Source organism: Aotus nancymaae, unplaced genomic scaffold (assembly GCF_030222135.1).
Source record: "Aotus nancymaae isolate 86718 unplaced genomic scaffold, 86718_ANA_hifiasm-v0.15.2.pri h1tg000006l, whole genome shotgun sequence".
Lineage (NCBI taxonomy): Eukaryota > Metazoa > Chordata > Mammalia > Primates > Aotidae > Aotus > Aotus nancymaae.
In genome coordinates this window covers 62003645-62026700 of record NW_026988417.1, presented here as the reverse complement: position 1 = coordinate 62026700, position 23056 = coordinate 62003645, and the positions used below count along the sequence as shown (strand labels likewise).

Below are 23056 nucleotides of genomic sequence, written 5' to 3'. Positions count from 1 at the left end.
TTTATAAAGAAACTATAAATCCCCAATTGAACATGGATCTTACTTCTTTCTCATCATTATTGCATTTGGTTTAAATTGTTTAGTCATAGGTTTTGAATTCACCTACATCCTCCCATATACGTACAGCCCTATTTGAAATGATGATATCCTCAAAGGTCGTATTATTGCACCAATAGTTTGCCCTTTTTAACTAAAACATATTTATCCTTTTGTTTGATGAAACTTTTCATTAACTTCTATTGGTTTTTGTAGGATTCATTGGGTTTTTTAAAGCAAAAATATCTCCCAAACCTGCTCAGCTCTCTTCAAAATGATGCTCGCTTCTTACATTGTTTTAGTAGAGAGTTTGAAAATGTTTCAGCAGCACTATTTTTCAGCACTGAATATACAAATTCTGGATTAACAGATAATAATGTCAGAAATATATTTTTATTTATAAATTTTAACAGTAAAGAAGAGGATTTAGACTATTTCTATAATTTCTCTTAGCTCACTTTCCCATACCCTTGCCCACTTTTTACGTAATCTTATTATTCTATGTTGTTATTATTTATCTTTCTAAACCCCCTTCAGTCTTTTCTGTACAGAATAAGAAACAAAATTTAGTTTTCATGGGTTATCTTCTAAACATAACATTGCATTATTCAAAATCTGCTCATGTTATTATTTTCATTTTTCTCCTATATACTACTTTATTTTTGTATGCATACAAGCATTATGGGAACTTAAAACATACCTAATTGTTTTTAGAAGTATAAGAGATTAATTCCTACAAGTCCACCATACAGGACTTTTAATTAATAAATCTGTTTTTTTAGGATCCATAATCCCAAAGAATGGAATGTTAGTTTTTGGCTTATTTTAAGTGATCCACAAACACAGTGAAATATCAAGAATGTTATAATTCAAGAAAACTACCATTACCCTGCACATGATAATGACATTGCTATTGTGCATCTACCTTCACCAGTGTTATATACAAGCAACATCTGAAAAGCATGTCTTCCAAATGTTAATTATCTGTTCCTATACAATTCAGAAGCAGTGGTCACTGGATGGGGAACGTTAAAGTCTGATGGTGAGTTCCTCAACTGCCTCTATTATATGGCTTGAATTCTAGGAGTTTAAAAAGAAAAATACTCAAAATTACAACTAAAACTGAAAAATATGTCTCTGGATCATTTTTAAGAGTACAATGTCCAATGGAATAAAAATTATCCTCAACAACATTCATACAGAAACTATAATTTCATAGAGCTCTTTATTATAGTTCCTCTTAAAAGGGCAGTTTTTCAAGAAATATGTTATTTGAATAAGTAATTCATTTTCTTCATTCATTTATTCATTTAATAATGAGAAATAATTACCACCTTTGTTCCAGGGATTGTTCTAGGTGGTTGGGATACATTAATGAATGAAACGGGCAGATATTCCTGCCTATTTTCTTAGCAAGAAAAAAAAAAGGGAAAAAGCTTTCATTCTTAACAAAGGAAAATGGACAATTTCACAAAATGATATTAAAGGGAATAATTAAGCAATAGCAAATTTTATACATTTAAGTGTCACTGAAAAAAAATAGGGACTACAGGAGATTCAGCATTTTTAGTGAGGTGACAAGGTGATAATTGAGCAAATATTTAAATATGTGCATCCCCACGACCCTAATAATGTGAACACTTAGTGGCTATTCATGGTTAGAAATGCAGTTTGAAAGCAGAAAAGTAAACCTAAAATTAATTTCAAGGTTCAGAATTAGAGTAAAAATTAATTAAAAAAATTTTTAATCATAAAATGTATGCTCCTGCAATATGAGTTTTTCATTTTGTTTTCTTTTTTTTTTTTTTTTGAATCTTACTCTGTTGCCCAGCCTGGAGTACAGTGGTGCAATCTTCACTCACTGCAACTTCTGCTTCTTAGGTTCAAGTGATTCTCCTGCCTCAGCCTCCCAATTAGCTGGAACTACAGGCATGAGCCATCACACCAAGCTAATTTTTGTATTTTTAGTAGAGACAGAGTTTCATCATGTTGGCCAGGCTGGTGTCGAACTCTTGACCTCAAGTGATCTGCCCACCTTGGCCTCCCAAAGTGCTGGGATTACAGGCCTGAGCCACCGTGCCTGGCCCATTTTGTTTTCTAAAACAGTCTTTCTGTACAGAATAAGAAATAAAATGTAGTTTCCATGGGTTATCTTCTAAAACATAGCTTATTGAGTTATTCAAAATATGCTCATGTTATTATTTTTATTTTTCTCTTTTACACAACATATTAACAAATGTAATAAATATAAAATTTCAAAATAATTCAAAGAAAAAAATCTCATTACATATAAATGTACACACTAATTGTTTCTAAAAATGGTCATTTTTCAGCTATAGCTTGGTATGTTTATAAACATTACTTGCTTTTTGTTACTAAGAGTTAAAAGCTTAATTATGTTTTACATATGATTTGATTTAGAAACAGTACATAGTATTAAAGTTAGATACTAATAGCCTAGCCAGAAAGATGAATAGTGACATCAGCAAACATTATATAATTTTCTGCCTTTAGGAACAAGTCCTAATGTACTCCAAAAGGTATTAGTGAAGATTATAGATAATAGGACCTGCAACAGCAGAGAGGCATACAGCCCAGTCATCCCACCTGGAATGTTGTGTGCCAGGTTCCCGGAGCCACGTGTGGATGCCTGCCAGGTAAGTCTGCCTATTCCAATTTCAAGAACTTTATTCTTGTAGTTTTAAATTTCCAATTGAGCAGTTCAGTTTTCTCAAGAGATTGAAAATTTTTAAAGGCTTAAGTATGTTTCCTAGCCAAAGTATCTAATTAGAATTGCATTGATATCAAATAGGTCTCATTAAAATCCTAAAGTGCTAAATCACCTTACTGTATAAAGCTGTGAGCAGGAGTAGGGAAAAGCCTCAATTTAGAATAAGCAATGAAGAAATGAGATGGTTTACTGGTGACTTTAGTGTGATTGTCTTTTCACTGAGAAACACTCAACCAGATCTAAGCAAAACTAACAATCATGGAGCTTTAACAATGTGGTTCCAACATTCTAAATATTTTATTAATTAACAACTCTTATATAGTATTCCCATGTGCCAAGCACTGTTTTATGAATATGAATGTATTATAGTTACCTCAGTCCTCTGCAGTATATTTGTACTATTGTAAGCCCTATTTCTAGATGAGAAGATTGAGACCAAAAAAAAAAAACAAGTAACTTGTCTAAACTCACAGAGTTATTTAGTGGCAAAAGAACTGAGATTTAAACATAGGAAATTGGGCCCTAGTGCCAGTACTCTGAACTCTACACTAAGATACTTTTCTTTATGCTTAATATGCTTTTAACAATTGTCGCTGTTTATGAACAATAGTCTCAGAGCTAACAAAAGTTTCTAAGCAGGTAGAATCAGTGATAGATCCAAGAAAACCTTTATTTTATTAACACAAACTTTCATGTAGTGATTATTTATTGGCTACTACCTATGTGCCAAATGCTGTGCTATGTGCAGGGAAGTTAAAATGAACATATTCCTGCACTCTCGGAGCTAGGAGACATGCAAACAAGTATTTGAAATAAATAATCATCTCATTACAAATTTCCAGCTTTCCAACTGTCCCACTAAACCTGTTCTTCAGAGCCTAAAGTTCTGTTCCTCTTAATTTCTTCTCAGTCCCTCATTCCCATCCTCATGACTCTCTCCTAACCTTAAACAGCCTACAACACTTGTTTTATTATTTCAGCCACTCTATTGACAGCACTCTCAGTAACTTCATCCTCTACTTCCCCCACACCCATTCAAATAATCATCAACCACAGAGCAATCTATCAACTTTATTTGCTGTTATATGCAAGCTACTGAGAACAGCTACAAGAAATCTTGCCTTCTTGTAAACTGAAGTTACATAATTACATGTGGGTGCTTAACACACTGTACAATTATTAATGCATTTTACGGTGCTATGCCAAACCTCTGTTATATTCTTTACCTACACGTCTTACCATGCCCTTACCTTCTTTAGCATGTGATATTTTCTCCTACTAACCAGAAAAAAATGGAAGCAATCATATAAGAAATCCTTTAATTTCCTTTCTCTTTGATACATTTATATTTGTACTCATTCTTGCCCTCTGGGCTTGGAATAAACAAGTTTCTTCTACTTTTCAAAACTAATCTCTGCATGTGTTTTTCAGTCAGTCTCATTCTGACTACATAGGTATCTGAACTTTCTGTTAATGTGAGCTTTCTGCTATGTTTTCCAAACTGTCCCACCCTGTTGGACCGCTTGGCACATTCTGTAAACATTATCAAGTCTCTTCCATCAAGCCTCTTTGTAGGAACTCTCACACAACTCAATGCTAAAAAGAAAACACAAAATAGCCTAATTTAAAAATGGACAAATAACCTATAAAGACATTTTTCCAGAGAAGACTTACAAATAGCTGACAAGTACGTGAAAAGATACTCAACATCACTAGGCACTAGGAAAGCATAAATTAAAAACATAATGAGGTCATACATTACACCCCTGTTAGGAATTAACAAAATGCTTTGATAAGAGTACACTATTGGTGGGAATGTAAATTGGTACAGCCATTAGGGAAAACACTATGAATTGTCCTGTAAACACTAAAAATAGAATCATCATATTTCTGTGGTATCCAGCAATCCCACTTCTAAGTATTTATCCAAAAGATTTGTAAACAGCATTTTAAAGAAATATTTACACTCCTATGTTCATTGCAGTTTTATTCACAATAGCCAAGATATGAAAACCACCTAAGTGTCCATCAATGAATGAGTAGATTTAAAAAATGTGATACACACTGGAGTATTATTCAGCCATAAAAACAAACAAAAAAGATCCTTCCATTTGCAATAACGATGATGAACGTAGAGGAGATTATGCTAAGTAAAATAAGCCAGACACAGAAAAAAATAATCCATAAACTCACTTATACCTAGAATCTACAAAAAAACTCAAGGAGTTTGATTTTTTTAGCTTGTTGAAACATAGTATAACAATAGTTTCAATGATTTTTTCACACTCATTGAAACATAGTATATATAACAATAGTGGCCATGGATGGGGTTTGTATGTGGGGGAGTGGTAGGGGAGAATAGAGGGATGTCGATCAAAGAGTACAAACTTTCAGTTATAAGTTCTACATATCTAATGTACAGCATGGTGACTATCATTAATAATAATGTATTGTACACTTAAAATTTTCTCAAGAAACCTTCTTTCCCCCCGATTATTTACCTGGAAATAAGGGAGTTTGGGAAGATCAACAGAGAGTGCCATCAACATAATGATGATTGCATAAGCAATAATATCTTTAACAGCTCCCTTGGGTAATAATTAAGTTAAAACTTTTTTTTTGGTGGCTTTTTGTTTGTTTGTTTTTCTGTGTTTAGTTTTTGCTAGATTATGTTCTGTCACCTAGACTGGAAGACAGTGATGCAATTAAAAGCTCACTGTAATCTTGAACTGCTGGACTCAAGCAATCCTCCCGCCTCAGCCTCCTGAGTAACTGGGACTACAGGCACATATCACAATGCCTGGCTAATTTTTTAATTTTTTGTAGAGCCAGGGTCTCGCTATATTGCCCAGGCTGGTCTCAAACTCCTGGCCTCAAGTGATCCTCCTGCCTAAGCTTCCAGAATGCTGGGATTTCAGGAGCGAGCCACTCCACCAGGCCTAAAATTTTTCATACATGTTTTCCATCATTGCATTGATATATCTGAAGATAGATACTAATATCTTTGATTTAAGTAAATGATTGTAGAAAGCAAAAATATTCCAGACTAGAATCATTTGGTTTGAAATCGGTGGTGTTTTTTCTTCTTCTGTCCTTTTCCTTCTTTATTACAAAAGAGAAAAATATGCAGTATTCACCTATAAATTGTAGTAATTGTATATATACATACTTTTGCTCTCTAGGGTGACTCTGGTGGACTACTAGTTGGTGCAGATTCTAAAGGCATCCTTGCTAAAGGTTCCTTGCTGGTACTGAAAGCTGGAGAAATGAACGTGCTCTTCCAAACAAGCCTAGTGTCTACACTCAAGTGATATACTTTTGAGACTGGATCATATCCAAAACTGGTCTCTAGTGCAGAAGTTCCCTGTAGATTAAAGCCCAAAGGTTATATGCTTGTTAAATGTTTGTAGTTCCCAAACAATATATAACTTAGATGTCACCTCTCCTGATGCACATTTAAAGTTGCATTTAAACACATACTGTTTTAGAATTATGAAAACTGTTTATTAGAATTTGACAGAAGTTTAATGAGACTAATGGACCAAGACATAGAATTTTCCCTTTTACCTATTCCGATTGATGGTAATTATATGAGTAAACATGGATTACAGTTTATTAGGGAAGTTTTCTCTACAATTTGCAGAGCCAGAACTCTTGGAGAATCATAGAGTAGGTATTAGCAGCATACTCCCTTCTGAGTCATCCCCTGCTGACAAGCACATGGATTCCACAGGATCAACATAGTAGTAGGTTGTAGTCTAGTGAGTTGCAATAATATTGTCTATAAAAATTACTCAGGATAATGTAGCTACCTGTTTTCTTTCTGGTTCTTGTGCCAACACTAATCCCTTATCTATTTATGACTTCCTCACCTCGAGTGACACAAAACAACATGATAATCCCCTCAGGTACATGGACTAGGTCACAATGCTTGCTGACTTGTTCTCATTCTCCTTCAAGCATGAAAGTGAAGTCAGAAAATGGTTCTCAAATATACACACACTTAATAGTAAAATAATCTTCAGACACATGGGCTATGTTTCAATAAGTGGCTTGAATAGACCACGCAAATACTACCATAGTGCATTCCTCCACACTATTAAAATTTCTCAATCATACAAATTATCAACCAGAATAAATAATAGGAAATCCTGCTTTTACTTTGAGGGAATGTGTTCTCTTTCTGGGTTCACAAGGGGGCATAGTTCCAAGGGCAAGAACTTCCCAGCACCATGCCCCCCTCCCATGCCTTTCCATCCAGGAGATTTAACGGTTTCTGTTTTAATTTTCATGGGCACAGGAAAGGGTCAAAAGTCAATCACTCCAGCAGAAGTTTAAGAGAACTCTTTTCATTGGCCAGAGACCTTGGAGAAGATGAGAATTCCCCCTGGTTAAAAATCCCTGTTTCCCTCATGGGGCGGATATCCCCTCTGGCGTCCCCTTCCACACACTCTCTCTTGTGGAAGCTTTCTCTCTTCCTCTCCTTTTTCTCTTTGTCTACCTTAATAAATCATTTTCTGCAAACACTGTTTGGGGTCTGGTATTTACTTTATGAGCCCATCTGCTGTGGTCCCCTCTCCCATTCTTGAGAGAGCGGGAGACCAAGAGCCTGGAGCACACTGGGGAGTGAACTGAGCACTCCCCTGAACCCCAAAACCCCAATATTACAGCTTCACTCTTTTTCCCCACACAGAAATCCTAGCTGAAGGTACAGATGTCTAAAAATGCACTGTTATGCCAAATTAGCAAGTCAGTTGTCATTTACCTGAATATTATCCCATCAGGGTGCTTTATCAGATAGTAATCCACCAGAATCTTTTCAGTAATTTATCTTCTTCTTTTTCATTGTTGACAGTTCTACAGCTACCACTAATTGCCTTCATTTTGATATAAACTTTTTCATAAACCCCCTCAAAATTGTATTAATAGCAGATAATATTTACTGAGTCCTTACTATGTGCCAGGCACACTTCACATGTGTTATCCATTGAAATTTCCCTCCAAGGCTGTGAGGATGGTCACTTTGGGGAAACTGAGGTAGAGAAGTCAAGTAACTTGCAAAAACCAGAGAATTTATAATGAACTGAACTAGGATTCAAAATCAGACAATTGGATTACAGAGATCACAGATTTAGCAACTATACTATGGTATGTGACATAATTATAACCAAAGCTCTATCTTCCATAGTCTTCTAAAATGTAATATTTGTCATAAACTTCATGGATGAATAAATACAGTAGCTTTTTTTTTTTTTGCTTGTTTCAGTACTCTTCTTTTAAAGACTTTATTTTAAACCTATTATACCACACAGTATGTTTTATACACTGACATATAACTCCCTAATAAGATAAAGCAAAGACAAAAATGTTTATCTTATTAGAAACAACATACACCATATCACGTACTGTCTTCAAACATTATTGCACTTTAACTTTCTTAATTTGACAAAGCATTCATTAAACAATCAGCAGACTAATTTTAACAGACAAAGAACACCTGTAAGCAGACATGACTGTCCTAAATTGTTTATTAGGTACGAATTTTACAAACTTACATTAGCGGTAACGGTGGAGCTGGAGAGTATTGCGCCTTCTCCAAGCTGCCCGGCGAGAACCACCAATAGTGTGGTGGAACTTATGGCCCTTTCCAAGGCCACGGCTCTTTCGGCCTGCAGATGTCAGCCCACGCATCTCCCTGTGCTTGTGGACTGGTTTGGTGATCCACTGGGTGTCAGGATTTCTTCTGATAGCTTTATGGAATGGATCAATGAGAATAACCTCAAAAAATTTGTATGTGGAATCTTCGCCAACCCAGTAAGAATTCAGGACTCTTAGAGCCCCACAGTGGCGTCCAGCTCGCTCCTCTGCAACAGACGGAAGGCTTCGAGCAAACTTCAGCTGGTTAACACCATGATGGACAGGCTTGCCGTAAGTTGCACCCTTAGGAACTGGGCGTTTTCGGCCACCACAGCGAACACGAATCCTATATATAACGTAACCTTGCTTCGCCTTGTAGCCCAGTCGGCGCGCTTTATCAGGCCGGGTGGGGCGGGGAGCCCTGTGGAGAGCGGAGAGCTGGCGGTACTGCCAGCAGCGGACCCTCAGAAGAAAGCGCATGACATCAGACTGCTTCTTTCTCCATAGCTCCTGGATGTACTTGTATGCACCCATCTTGGCTTACCTGATGGCTGCCGCCAGATGGAAAAAGCTACAGTAGCTTTTTAAATTGCTTTTAAAATATTTGACATAATGTTTTACATTTATAAGATACTTTTTGATGTTTAACTTTTTATTTTTTGATGTTTTAGAAATTGAGCATAAACAAAATAAAACTATATACATAGTCCAGGATTCTTTGGTTGCAGGAGTCTGAAACTCAATTAACACCAGCCTAAATAAAAAAGAAGACATTTATTGGCTCATCTAACTAAAAAATTTAGGGATCTGCATCCTTTGATGGATCTGAAACTGGATCCAAGAACTCAGTGTCTCACTCTTTCTCTCTCTCTCTCTCTCTCTCTCTCCCCCTCTCCCCACCCCATTACATCTTAACTCTCCTCTTCTTAGTCTTCATTCATAGGCAGACACTTCCCTATGAGGTGGTGAAGACATGTTCACTGATTCTAGACTTAGATTGTTGTTAGTGCTAGCTACCAATCTCAGACAAAAATACAGTAATCTTGCCCAATGGCTATAGTAAAAATAAAAATTAAAAAGTCCTGATGATGCCTCTGATTACAAGCTTGGATCAGGGTATCACTCCTGTGATGGAGGAGGTGGGACTTTTGATTGACAGCTCCTCAGATCAGGGAGGGGCATTTCCAGAAAAATAAAATGCTTCTTTTTCTTGTAGGAATTGTATATGGTTTACATACACACAGAAACAATAGGTAAAGAGGAGCAGTGGTGGCTTAAATACCTAGGCTACATTGCTTTTTTCCAAGATTAACAGAATATGTATAGTATGAAAAATCTGTGATTTACAAGTTAAAAACACATGAAAATATAAAACCTTTTGTTTGTTGTGACATTATATTATTTTGAATAACAGTGTATTAATTTAGAATGTAGCACATTTTGCATTGGGTAATAGGTATTATTTTTATCTATCTAGCATACAAAATATTTTATTTTCAATTTAGAAAAAAATTTAACATAAAGACAGTATGTTAATACATTTTAAGGATGTGCCTCCAAATAAGTTGGCTGTAAGTGACCTGCATGATGATGTGCTGAATAATAATGAATTCCCTTTTCCTCGCAGCAAGCCAAGACAGTAACAATGGGGAGATACCATTATTACTATTAATAATGTCTCCCACCTGGGCACCAGCATCATCACCCTTCAGATTTGGGCATTTATGCTATAAATAGTATCTTGCAAGAGTTCATGATGAAAACACTCAGAAAAGAATGAAATTGGATCCTGATCTTACAGCATATGCAAAAACTAACTCAAAATGGATTAAAGACTTAAATGTAAAATTTGAAACTGTAAAACTCTTAGAAGAAAATGTAAGGGGAAAAGCTCCTTGATACTGGTTTTGGCAATGATGTTTTTGGCTATGACACCAGAGGAATAGGCAACAAAAGCAAAAACAAACACACAAAACAAGTGGTACTGCATCAAACTAAAAGGCGTTTGCACAGCAAAAGAAACAACAAACAAATGAAAAGACAACCTATGAAATGGGAGGAAGTATTGCCAAGCCATATACCTGCTAAGTGTATTATAATCATATATCCAAAATATATAAAGAACTGACACAATTTAATACCAAAAATACTCCAATAACCCAATTTAACAATGGAAAATTACCCGAATAAATACTTTTCCAAAGAAGACATCCAAATAGCCAACAGGTAAATGAAAAGATGCTCAACATCACTAATCATCAGAGAGTGCAAATTAAACCCACAATTAAATAACACCTCAATGAGATAATACCTCACATCTGTTAGGATGGCTTTTAAAAAAAAGACAAGTGTTGGTGAGGGTGTGGAGAAAAGGGAACCCTTGTTTGTACACTGTTGGTAGGAAGGTAAATTGGTATAGTCATTACAGAAAACAGTATGCAGATTCCTCAAAAAATTAAAAACAGATCTACTATAAAATTCAGCAATCCTACTTCTGGGTATGTATCCAAAGTGAGTGACATCAGTATCTCAAAGAGATATCTCCATTCCAATGTTGACTGCAACATTATTCACAATAACTAAAACATGGAAACAACTTAAGTATCCATTAATGGATGAAATTTTTTTTTAATTTTTTTTATTGCATTTTAAGTTTTGGGGTACATGTGAAGAACATGCAAGATTGTTGCATAGGTGCATATGTGGCAGTGTGATTTGCTGCCTTCCTCCCCTTCACCAATATGTGGCATTTCTCCCCATGCTATCTCTCCCCAACTCCCCACCCCCTGCTATCCCTCCCCTATTTCCCCCCAACAGACCCCAGTGTGTAGTGCTCCCCTCCCTGTATCCACATGTTCTCATTGTTCAACACCTGTCTATGAGTGAGAACAGGTGGTGTATGATTTTGTGTTCTTGTGTCAGTTTGCTGAGAATGATGGTTTCCAGGTTCATCCATGTCCCTACAAAGGACACAAACTCATCGTTATTGATGGCTGCATAATATTCCATGCTGTATATGTGCCACATTTTCCCTGTCCAGTTTATCATCGATGGGTATTTGGGTTGGTTCCAGGTCTTTGCTATTGTAAACTGTGCTGCAATGAGCATTCGTGTGCATGTGTCCTTATAGTAGAATGATTTATAATCCTTTGGATATATACCCAGTAATGGGATTGCTGGGTCAAATGAATTTCTATTTCTAGGTCCTTGAGGAATCGCCAAACTGTCTTCCACATTGGTTGAACTAATTTACACTCCCACCAACAGTGTAAAAGTGTTCCTATTTCTCCACATCCCCTCCAGCATCTGTTGTCTCCAGATTTTTTAATGATCGCCATACTAACTGGCATGAGATGGTATCTCAATGTAGTTTTGATTTGCATTTCTCTAATGACCAATGATGATGAGCATTTTTTCATATGTTTGTTGGCCTCATGTATGTCTTCTTTTGTAAAGTATCTGTTCCTATCCTTCACCCACTTTTGAATGGGCTTGTTTGTTTTTTTCTTTTTCTTTTTTTTTTTTTATTGCATTTTAGGTTTTGGGGTACAAGTGAAAAACATGCAAGGTTGTTGCATAGGTGCATACGTGGTAGTGTGATTTGCTGCCTTCCTCCCCTTCACCTATATGTGGCATTTCTCCCCATGCTATCCCTCCCCAACTCCCCACCCCCTGCAGTCCCCCCCACTCCCCCCAACAGACCCCAGTGTATAGTGCACCCCTCCCTGTGTCCATGTGTTCCCATTGTTCAATACCCGTCTATGAGTGAGAACATGCGATGTTTGATTTTGTGTTCTTGTGTCAGTTTGCTGAGAATGATGGTTTCCAGGTTCATCCATGTTCCTACAAAGGACACGAACTCATTGTTATTGATGGCTGCATAATATTCCATGGTGTATATGTGCCACATTTTCCCTGTCCAGTCTATCATCGATGGGCATTTGGGTTTGTTCCAGGTCTTTGCTATTGTAAACTGTGCTGCAATGAACATTCGTGTGCATGTGTCCTTATAGTAGAACGATTTATAATCCTTTGGATATATACCCAGTAATGGGATTGCTGGGTCAAATGGAATTTCTATTTCTAGGTCCTTGGGGAATTGCCACACTGTCTTCCACAATGGTTGAACTAATTTATACTCCCACCAACACTGTAAAAGTGTTCCTATTTCTCCACATCCTCTCCAGCATCTGTTTTCTCCAGATTTTTTAATGATCGCCATTCTAACTGGCGTGAGATAGTATCTCAATGTAGTTTTGATTTGCATTTCTCTAATGACCAGTGATGATGAGCATTTTTTCATATGCTTGTTGGCCTCATGTATGTCTTCTTTTGTAAAGTATCTGTTCATATCCTTTGCCCATTTTTGAATGGGCTTGTTTGTTTTTTTCTTGTAAATCTGTTTTAGTTTTTTGTAAATTCTGGATATCAGCCCTTTGTCAGATGGGTAGGCTGCAAAAATTTTTTCCCATTCTGTTGGTTGCCGATTCACTCTATTGTCTGTTTCTTTCGCCGTGCAGAAGCTGTGGAGTTTGATTAGGTCCCATTTGTCTATTTTGGCTTTTGTTGCCAATGCTTTTGGTGTTTTGGTCATAAAGTCCTTGCCTATGCCTATGTCTTGAATGGTTTTGCCTAGGTTTCCTTCTAGGGTTTTTATGGTGTTAGGTCTTATGTTTAAGTCTTTAATCCATCTGGAGTCAATTTTAGTGTAAGGTGTCAGGAAGGGGTCCAGTTTCTGCTTTCTGCATATGGCTAGCCAGTTTTCCCAACACCACTTATTGAACAGGGAATCCTTTCCCCATTGCTTGTTTTTATCAGGTTTGTCAAAGATGGGATGGTTGTGGATATGTTGTGTTGCCTCCAAGGCCTCTGTTCTGTTCCATTGGTCTATATCTCTGTTTTGGTACCAGTACCATGCTGTTTTGATTACTGTAGCCTTGTAGTAGAGTTTGATGTCCGGTAGTGTGATGCCTCCCGCTTTGTTCTTTTTGCTTAGAATTGGCTATGCGGGCTCTCTTTTGGTTCCATATGAAGTTTAAGGTGGTTTTTTCCAGTTCTGTGAAGAAGGTCATTGGTAGCTTGATGGGGATAGCATTGAATCTGTAAATTACTTGGGGCAGTATGGCCATTTTCACGATAATTATTCCTAACCATGAACATGGAATGTTTCTCCATCTGTTTGTGTCCTCTCTTATTTTGTTGAGCAGTGATTTGTAGTTCTCCTTGAAGAGGTCCTTTACATTCCTTGTTAGTTGTATTCCTAGGTATTTTATTCTCTTTGTAGCTATTGTGAATGGCAGTTCATTCCTGATTTGGCTCTCTTTAAGTCTGTTATTGGTGTATAGGAATGCTTGTGATTTTTGCACATTGATTTTGTATCCCGAGACTTTGCTCAAGTTGCTTATCAGTTTCAGGAGATTTGACGCTGAGATGATGGGGTCTTCTAGATATACAATCATGTCGTCTGCAAATAGAGACAATTTGACTTCCTCCTTTCCTAATTGAATATCCTTTATTTCTTTTTCTTGCCTGATTGCTCTGGCTAGAACTTCCAGTACTATATTGAATAGGAGTGGTGAGAGAGGGCATCCTTGTCTAGTGCCAGATTTCAAAGGGAATGCTTCCAGTTTTTGCCCATTCAGTATGATATAGGCTGTTGGTCTGTTGTAAATAGCTTTTATTATTTTGAGATAAGTTCCGTCGATACCTAGTTTATTGAGAGTTTTTAGCATAAAGGGCTGTTGAATTTTGTTGAGGGCCTTCTCTGCATCAATTGAGATAATCATGTGGTTTTTGTCTTTGGTTCTGTTTATGTGGTGAATTACATTTATAGACTTGCGTATATTGAACCAGCCTTGCATCCCCGGGATGAATCCTACTAGATCATGGTGGATAACCTTTTTGATGTGCTGTTGCAATCGGCTTGCCAGTATTTTATTGAAGATTTTTGCATCTATGCTCATCATGGATATTGGCCTGTAGTTTTCTTTTCTTGTTGCGTCTCTGCCAGGTTTTGGTATTAGGATGATGTTGGTCTCATAAAATGATTTGGGAAGGATTCCCTCTTTTTGCATTATTTGGAATAGTTTCAGTAGGAATGGTACCAGTTCCTCTTTGTATGTCTGGTAGAATTCGGCTGTGAACCCATCTGCACCTGGGCTTTTTTTGGGTGGTAGGCTCTTAATTGCTGCCTCGACTTCAGACCTTGTTATTCGTCTATTCAGGGTTTCAACTTCTTCCTGGTTTAGGCTTGGGAGGCGGCAACTGTCCAGGAATTTATCCATTTCTTCCAGGTTTTCTAGTTTATGTGCATAGAGTTGTTTGTAATAATCTCTGATGATGGTTTGAATTTCTCTGGCATCTGTGGTGATATCCCCTTTATCATTTTTTATTGCATCTATTTGGTTATTCTCTCTTTTCTTTTTTATTAGTCTGACTAGTGGTCTGTCTATTTTGTTGATCTTTTCAAAAAACCAGCTCCTGGATTTATTGATTTTTTGAAGGGTTTTTCGTGTCTCTATCTCCTTCAGTTCTGCTCTGATCTTAGCTATTTCTTGTCTTCTGCTAGCTTTTGAGTTTTTTTGATCTTGATCCTCTAGCTCTTTCAATTTTGATGATAGGGTGTCAATTTTAGATCTCTCCTTGCTTCTCATGTGGGCATTTATTGCTATATATTTTCCTCTAGAGACTGCTTTAAATGTGTCCCAGAGATTCTGGTATGTGGTGTCTTCGTTCTCGTTGGTTTCGAAGAACGTCTTTATTTCTGCCTTCATTTCATTCGTTATCCAGTCAACATTCAAGAGAAAGTTGTTCAGTTTCCATGAAGCTGTGCAGTTCTGGGTTGGTTTCTGAATTCTGAGTTCTAACTTGATTGCACTGTGGTCTGAGAGACTGTTTGTTATGGTTTCCGTTCTTTTGCATTTGCTGAGGAGTGATTTACTTCCAATTATGTGATCAATTTTAGAGTGTGATGTGGTGCTGAGAAGAATGTATATTCTGTGGATTTGGGGTGGAGAGTTCTGCAAATGTCTATTAGGTTTGCTTAGTCCAGGTCTGAGTTCAAGTCCTGGATATCCTTGTTAATTTTCTGTCTCGTTGATCTGTCTAATATTGACAATGGTGTGTTAAAGTCTCCCACTATTATTGTGTGGGAGTCTAAGTCTCTTTGTAAGTCATTAAGAACTTGCCTTATGTATCTGGGTGCTCCTGTATTAGGTGTATATATATTTGGGATCTTTAGCTCTTCTTGTTGCATTGATCCTTTTACCATTATGTAATGTCCTTCTTTGTCTCTTTTGATCTTTGTTGCTTTAAAGTCTATTTTATCAGAGATGAGAATTGCAACTCCTTGCTTTTTTTTTTTGCTCTCCATTTGCTTGGTAAATCTTCCTCCATCCCTTTATTTTGAGCCTTTGTGTATTCTTGCATGTGAGATGGGTTTCCTGGATACAGCACACTGATGAATTTTGGCTTTTTATCCAATTTGCCAGTCTGTGTCTTTTGATTTGGGCATTTAGTCCATTTATGTTTAGGGTTAATATTGTTATGTGTGAATTTGATACTGCCATTTTGATGCTAGCCGGCTGTTTTGCCCATTGGTTGATGCAGATTCTTCATTGTGTTCATGCTCTTTACATTTGGTATGTTTTTGGAGTGGCTGGTACTGGTTGTTCTTTTTTATGTGTAGTGCCTCTTTCAGGAGCTCTTGTAAAGCAGGTCTGGTGGTGATGAAATCTCTGAGTACTTGCTTGTTCACAAAGGATTTTATTTTTCCTTCACTTATGAAGCTTAGTTTGGCTGGATATGAAATTCTGTGTTGCAAGTTCTTTTCTTTAGGGATGTTGAATATCGGCCCCCACTCTCTTCTGGCTTGTAGGGTTTCTGCTGAGAGATCTGCCGTGAGTCTGATGGGCTTCCCTTTGTGGGTAACCTCACCTTTCTCTCTGGCTGTGGATGAAATTTTTTTAATGTGAAATTTTTTAAACTCACACACACACAACATTATTCAGCCACAGAAAAGAAGTAAATCTTACCATTTGTGACAACATAGATGAACCTGGAGGGTATTATGCTAAGTAAAATAACCCAGACACAGAATGACAAATACTTCATGATCTAAAAAAAGTCAACCTCATTCAAAGAATGTAACAGGGGGCACCAGGGACTGGGGCTTGGGGAAAATAGGGAGATGTTAATAAAAGAGTATAGTTATAAGATGAACTAGTTCTGGGGATCTAATGCACAGCATGAGTTGTGGTGGATGTGTTCATTTATTAGACTGTAATCATTACACAGTATAGGTATATCAAATCACCATATTGTAAACCTGGAATACATAAAATTCCTATTTGTAAATTAAGTATTTTAAAATTTAAAAAACCTTGAAATAATAATGGAAATCCAATATGCTGAATATAAATTAATTATTATCAAGTTTATTAAATAGGTCAGTTAAATATAATACAGACATTACTACAAGTGCTGCATGTTGAAACAATATGGACAATATACTTTCAATACATCCTACAATAAGCTAGTAAAATTTTAATAAACTTAAGTTTCACTTCTTAGTGGTTTCTTTTTGCCTTTTAAACTGCATGCATTTGTGACTACTAATATGAATTATCTGGCATTTCTTTTGGTATCTTTGTGATTGTACTCAGCTGTGGCTTATAGACTCCCTCATCAGGTAATTCAATATCTGGTAAGACTAGTTTTATTAAGATATGCCACCCTTATTAACATTTCCACTTTGACCTCTTAGTTCTCTCATTTTTACTCAGACTGCTGCTTTGGCTGCTTTTCAGGGTTCTTTTTTTTCCCCGCCTTTTTTTATCTCTTTCTCACTGGAGTGCAAAGCAAACGCATTTCCAGGTAACTAACCATAATCCTGATTAGTAGAATTAGTAGAATATTTCAAAGACTTGCTTTAAAATATTTTTCTTTGTTTTTATGAATGTTTTGGTGATCTAGTAAAAAAAAAAAATCTATAGAAGTAATACTATGTCATAGACATATACCCCATCTGTGAAATTACACCTTAAAACAAAGGCCTTGTATGTGTAATATCTGCATCATAGATGAAGAGAAATAAGCAGAGAGAAAGGGATTTTTATTCTTCCACTTCCTATTATCATTTCTACCTTTGAAAAACAATACTAATAAAGTTCCAAATTACACATCCTAGTAAAGCAATTAGTGGAAAAGTTTCAGATAAAAGTAACTATAAAGGAAGTGAGTGATTTACCTGAATAAAAATACTTTTCAAAGATTTCATGAAATAATTATAATCTCTAGGCTTCAACAGTGAATTTTTTTGTTTTGTGAAACACTATCTCGCTCTGTCACCCAGACTGGAGTGGCTCAATCTCAGCTCACTGCAACATTTGCCTCCCAGGCTCAAGGGATCCTCCCACCTCAGCCTCCAGAGTGCCTGGGACTACAGGTGGGTACCACCATGCTTGGCTAATTTCTTTTAATTTTTTTGTAGAGATAGTTTCTCCCTGTATTGCCCAGGCTTCAACTTGGTTTTAATCTTATGTCCTAAATACTTTAAAAATACAATATTATTTTTATAAAATTTGATTTTTAAAAAACTTTTATTTTAAAAGTCTAAAGAAATGAAAAAAATAATAAAATAAAAGTTAATATGTTATATAGAAATTAATACGATGTCAATTTAATGTGTGCCCAGTCTCTCTGAAATGTAAAGAGAAACAGATAATGCCAATCATTATATTTTTCTAAATAGTATTTTAAAATCTTATTTATATTATTATATATTTGCATCACACATACTTAATTAATACAATTATTGGGGACCTAGCTTTCAAATTTCCAATTCCCAAGAAGGTGGAAATAAGATCTGTTGTATTTTAAAATTGAATTGCATCATGAAATAGAAATGCTGTGTGTCAACAGAAGATTATCAGCAAAAGAACAAAATTAAAATTATACTTGTTTTTTACTCTTTTTAATACAAGCAACCTGCATAAAGTTTATGTAAATAAAAATATCTTGACCGGGCGTGGTGGCTCATATCTGTATCCCAGCTCTTTGCGAAGCCGAGGAGGGTGGATCATGAGGTCAAGAGTTTGAGACCAGCCTGGCAAATATGGTGAAACCCCATCTCTACTAAAAATATAAAAGTTAGCTGGGCATGGTGGCACACACCTGTAGTCCCAGCTAATTGGGAGGCTGAGGCAGAAGAATCACTTGAACCCAGGAGGCAGAGGTTGCAGTGAGCCAAGATCACACCACTGCACTTAAGCCTGGGCAACAGTGCCAGATTCTGTCTCAAAAAAAAAAAAAAAAAATCTCATAACAATACAATTATAAACTATGTTTGGAAATATCAAATATGAGCTTTGGCTAGCCTTATTTTTGGTATCCACAAGTATAGTGTGTAGTACATAATGCTTAATAAATGGTGAATTGAACTGTTAAAATAAATATGATGATTTTTTTATTGCTGGTTTAAATCTTTTTATATATTCCTAATTATACTTAAAAGTAAAAGATTACTACTTTTAGTATTTAGTGAATATCAATTTTGAAAAATAAACATGTTTATACTTCTGCTTTTTTGTTCATTTCATGTTGATGATTTGTATTATATAGGCATTTCCTTAATCTGATCTCAAAAATCTTACATAAATTTTCAACCATAATTTCCCATCATTTACCTCTAAGACATCTATACCAAAATAAAAATTGCAATAATATTTTACAGTGTGATTCTCCAAATAATATGCTCTCTTGGAAAAATGAAAGTGAATCTGCCATGTGAAATGCTATGCATAATTTAACATGGCTTAAAAAAATTTGTATGGCTTTTAGAATTTGTTGCTTGCCTTCACAGCAATTTTGTGTAAATATTTCCTCATAATACTTCATCCACATTCCTTCCTCAAATTCTTCCATTTAAACTTAAATTTTTAAAGTTCCTCTTTTACTCACTTCACAGTTGTCATAGACACTATCATTCCTGGTTTAACAAATAAGTCATGTTTTCAAAAACTAATAAAAAAACTTTTTTTTTTTTTCTGATACTGTGCTACCACCATCTTCTCTCTTTACTGGAAACAAAATTTTTTCCCAAATGCATTTTCATACATATTCTTCTCATGAAAGAGCTGCCTTCCTCTATTATTTTATTCTCATGAGTAAAGAGGTATGAAAAATATTTCTTGCTCCCCTGGGTCACTTCTAAAGCATCATCACTCTTTCCCTTCAGAAGCTGAACTTGTAATTCTCACCCCTCCAAAAAAACTGACTAGTTAGGTTCAAGAAGATGATGGGAAAAAAAATATGAAGAGAAAAAAGATACTATAATTGAAAGCCAGTTCAGGTGATGAATCAGCAGGAGTTACTCATCCCTAGAGCTGCCTGGACTCCTGTTAGCTTTCTAGGTCTTGTGTATTATGAAAGAGACCTTCATTATCTAAGACAGTCTCCCTTTCTTGCAACCAAAAGGGCCTATTAACATGGTCCTTCATTCACTAAGGACTATGGCACCAACCTCATAGACCTTTCCACCCCAACTCCTACCAGAAAGGTAGCATTGCATAGTAGTTAAGGACAGGAGCTCTGAAGGCAGACTGCATGGGATGTAAGCACAATTTTATGGAGTCCTAATTAGAGAAAAAGAGTCAGGCTGGTGGGAGCAGGGGAGAGCAAAAAGAAAAAGCAGATAAGTTACAAGGACATATAGCCCTCTTGCGCAAATAATTCACAATCCTCCTCCTGTGCCCAACTATCGTCAGACACCTGCAAGTTAGCTCACTGCAACCTTGGCATTATCAATACTGCACAAAGCCCTCTTCAGCATACAGCATAAACACCACCCTATAAAATCTCCAGCAAGCCTTTGTTTCTTTGCAGTCAGCTTCCCTTCAGCTGATACTGCCCGTTGTCTCCCTGGCAACATATTTTCCTACTTTCTCTACAAATCTGCCTTTCTTGACCTACAACGGTAAATTCTTTTGCCCCTGCACCACCAGCCTAGATAGCCACCGCTCCCCCATGACAAACTCTAATATGGAACAGGTATGTAAACCTCTCTGCTTTACTTTTCTCAAGCATAAAATGAAAATAATAGTACTGACCTCTAGGGTTGCTGTAAGGTCTAAATGCGTTAATATGTGTAACATGCTTAGAAAAGTGCCTGATACAAAGTAAGTACCCAATAAATGTTAACTATTCGTAGTAGTATCAGTATTGACAGCACCTTCAAAATCTTTATAGCTGACTCATCGAACAACTTAGATTCAACAACTTGAGCTCCTCAAATGCATCAAACATCATTCACCTGACAGTCATAGCCACACCCTGCACTTTAAGTCTTTATACCTTTCACGTTGTGTTGTTAGCAAGGGTTTTCCAAATAGATTAACTGCCTTGAATTTTGATTGCCCAATATTCCCCAAATCCCTTCAAGGCATTCTTTGTATGTTACACAATAAGCTTTCTGAAGCATCAATCTGGCCATACCTACTCTATTTTACTCCATGCTTTATACAGGTAAAGCCTAAACTCCTTTTCTTGGAATATAGGCTCTCCAGATCTGAAGGCTCCCTCATTATTTATACTTTTGCTCTCACATACCCTTGAACTTTCTCAAATATGTCTTCATATTTGAGCATGTTGCTCCAGCTTGTAAGCATGCCCTCCCTGTCCTCGTACCCCATTCCCCAGTCACTTATTACCCTGTGTGCTATAGTCACATTCGGCTTGGTTGCAACCTCTTCCTGAATCAGTCTATCATTAACAAAGAAAGGGAGGGAAGGAGGGAAGGAGGGAAGAAGGGAAGGAGGGATGGAGGAAGAGAGGGAGGAAAGGAGGAAAAGAGGAGGAAGGGAAAGGGAAGTGAAAGGGAAGGGGAAGGGAAAGAACGGGAGGTAAAGGGACAAATAATGAAGCTTTTATGACTAGTCTTTTTTTTCCTAAATACAGAAGACAAAGAGCAAAATATACTTCACTAAAATCATATTTTTACATAAGTGTTCTTTCATTTGTTCTTTTGGTTGTTTTTCCACTTACAAACACTTTTCATATTTGTATGTCTTTCCAATGGTTATCCTGTTTTGTTCATTTCAGGCATATGGCCCTGATCAGATTAACTGACATGATGTATATGCAAAGCCTTTTGAGTTCTTCAGAAAAATAAACTGTCTCAGTCAAGACTGATTGGTTATCAGGAACCTATTATAGCTAATGTAGGCACAATTTTTCTTTTGTTACTCTCCTAGATGAATCAGAACTTAGTTTTGACATGGGTAAAAATTTTATAGACACAAATTTCAGGTGTGAGAAAAATCTCTTTCTTTTATATTCTATATAAATAGAGAATAGAAATATGTCAATTCTGGAAGTAGCGAGAGGAGCTGGTAATTCTGGACATGTAGTGACAGTCAAAAAGGAGCTCAGGTACAGGACTGGTCTAAGCTGCTCAAGATTCAGGAGACAGCCAGTACATAGGGAAGCTGAGGAGATGCCTAAGATATGTCTAAAACACTTATCTAACCTTCTGTAGTAACAAACAAGCTCCTAAAAGGGGACAGATGATGCTGTGTTCGCTTTTTATCACCAGCAAAGGCTAAGATAATGTATATAGTAAATATTTAGTAACTATTTATTAAATAAATATTTAAGACAGAATAAACAAATATAATAAATGAACCAATAAGAATGCACCATCTAAGTCAAAATAGCCACTTTATTCTTAACATGGTACCTGCTTTGGCTGCCACAGAAGCAAACCTGTTGGCGTTAAACAAATCAAGCTGGTGATTTAATAAGTTCCAATGTAAATCTTACCATTATTGATAAATAACTATCCAGCACTCACCATGAAAGTTAAAGAAGGAACACAGAAAAAGTGCCTAAGTGGTCCCAATTTGAAATGATTGATAACCTATAAAGGCACATATTCATATTATATTAAACATAAACACATATAAATGCAGTTACAGCAGTTACACAGTATTCTCTTCAATACCTAGTTCCCCTATGCATTAATGTGTAACAATAGCAAGTAAAATATTTAGATAATTATAAAAATCAAGGCAATAATTTAAAAAATTATTAATCATTTTTACTCTAACTTAAGCATGGATCTGACCAGTAAGACTGATTAATAAATTTGAATGCAGCCAAGTGGATTGATTCTAATTTAAAGTTTTAAGACTGATTAATAAATTTGAATGCAGTCAAGTGGATTGATTCTAATTTAAAGTTTTAATTTGTGGTAGAATAATTTTAAGTGAATATATTTGTACAGTGTTTGAGTTCTCAACAGTGTGTTTGAAGAGGAAAACAAAGAAATGTTTTTAAGAAATGTGTTGATTCCTTAGGACAATGGATTTTAATTGGATCAAGTTTGTATTTTTCTTCATTATCATTCTACATCTGTATGTTGGACAGAACATTAACACTAAATAGTTTTTAGAAAAACTCTTAAAAGTTATTTAAATCGTAATATCATGCCTGACTTTTAAATTCCAAATTAGGCTGTGTGTGTCCTTCGTCACTTAGGAAGAGTATTGTGAAAGCCAGGCCATCTGCTGAGGTGGTACAGTTACATGTGGCCCTCAGAATGTGTTTGCCCTGCTCTGTTTTAGCACTCCGTTGGATTACCAACACACAAAACAA

The 23056-nt window shown here is 36.2% G+C and overlaps 1 protein-coding gene and 1 long non-coding RNA gene across 2 annotated transcripts in view; both read right to left on the bottom strand.

Moving 5' to 3' along the window:
• The window catches only part of LOC135269892 (uncharacterized), a 323864-nt gene that overhangs the window by 254181 nt on the left and 46627 nt on the right, over positions 1-23056 (bottom strand). The window lies entirely within an intron of this gene.
• LOC135269891 (large ribosomal subunit protein eL15-like) lies at positions 8037-8975 on the bottom strand. Its single transcript, XM_064364319.1, has one exon. It carries the CDS (start codon positions 8936-8938, stop codon positions 8324-8326), a length of 615 nt encoding a protein of 204 aa, XP_064220389.1. The 5' UTR covers positions 8939-8975; the 3' UTR covers positions 8037-8323.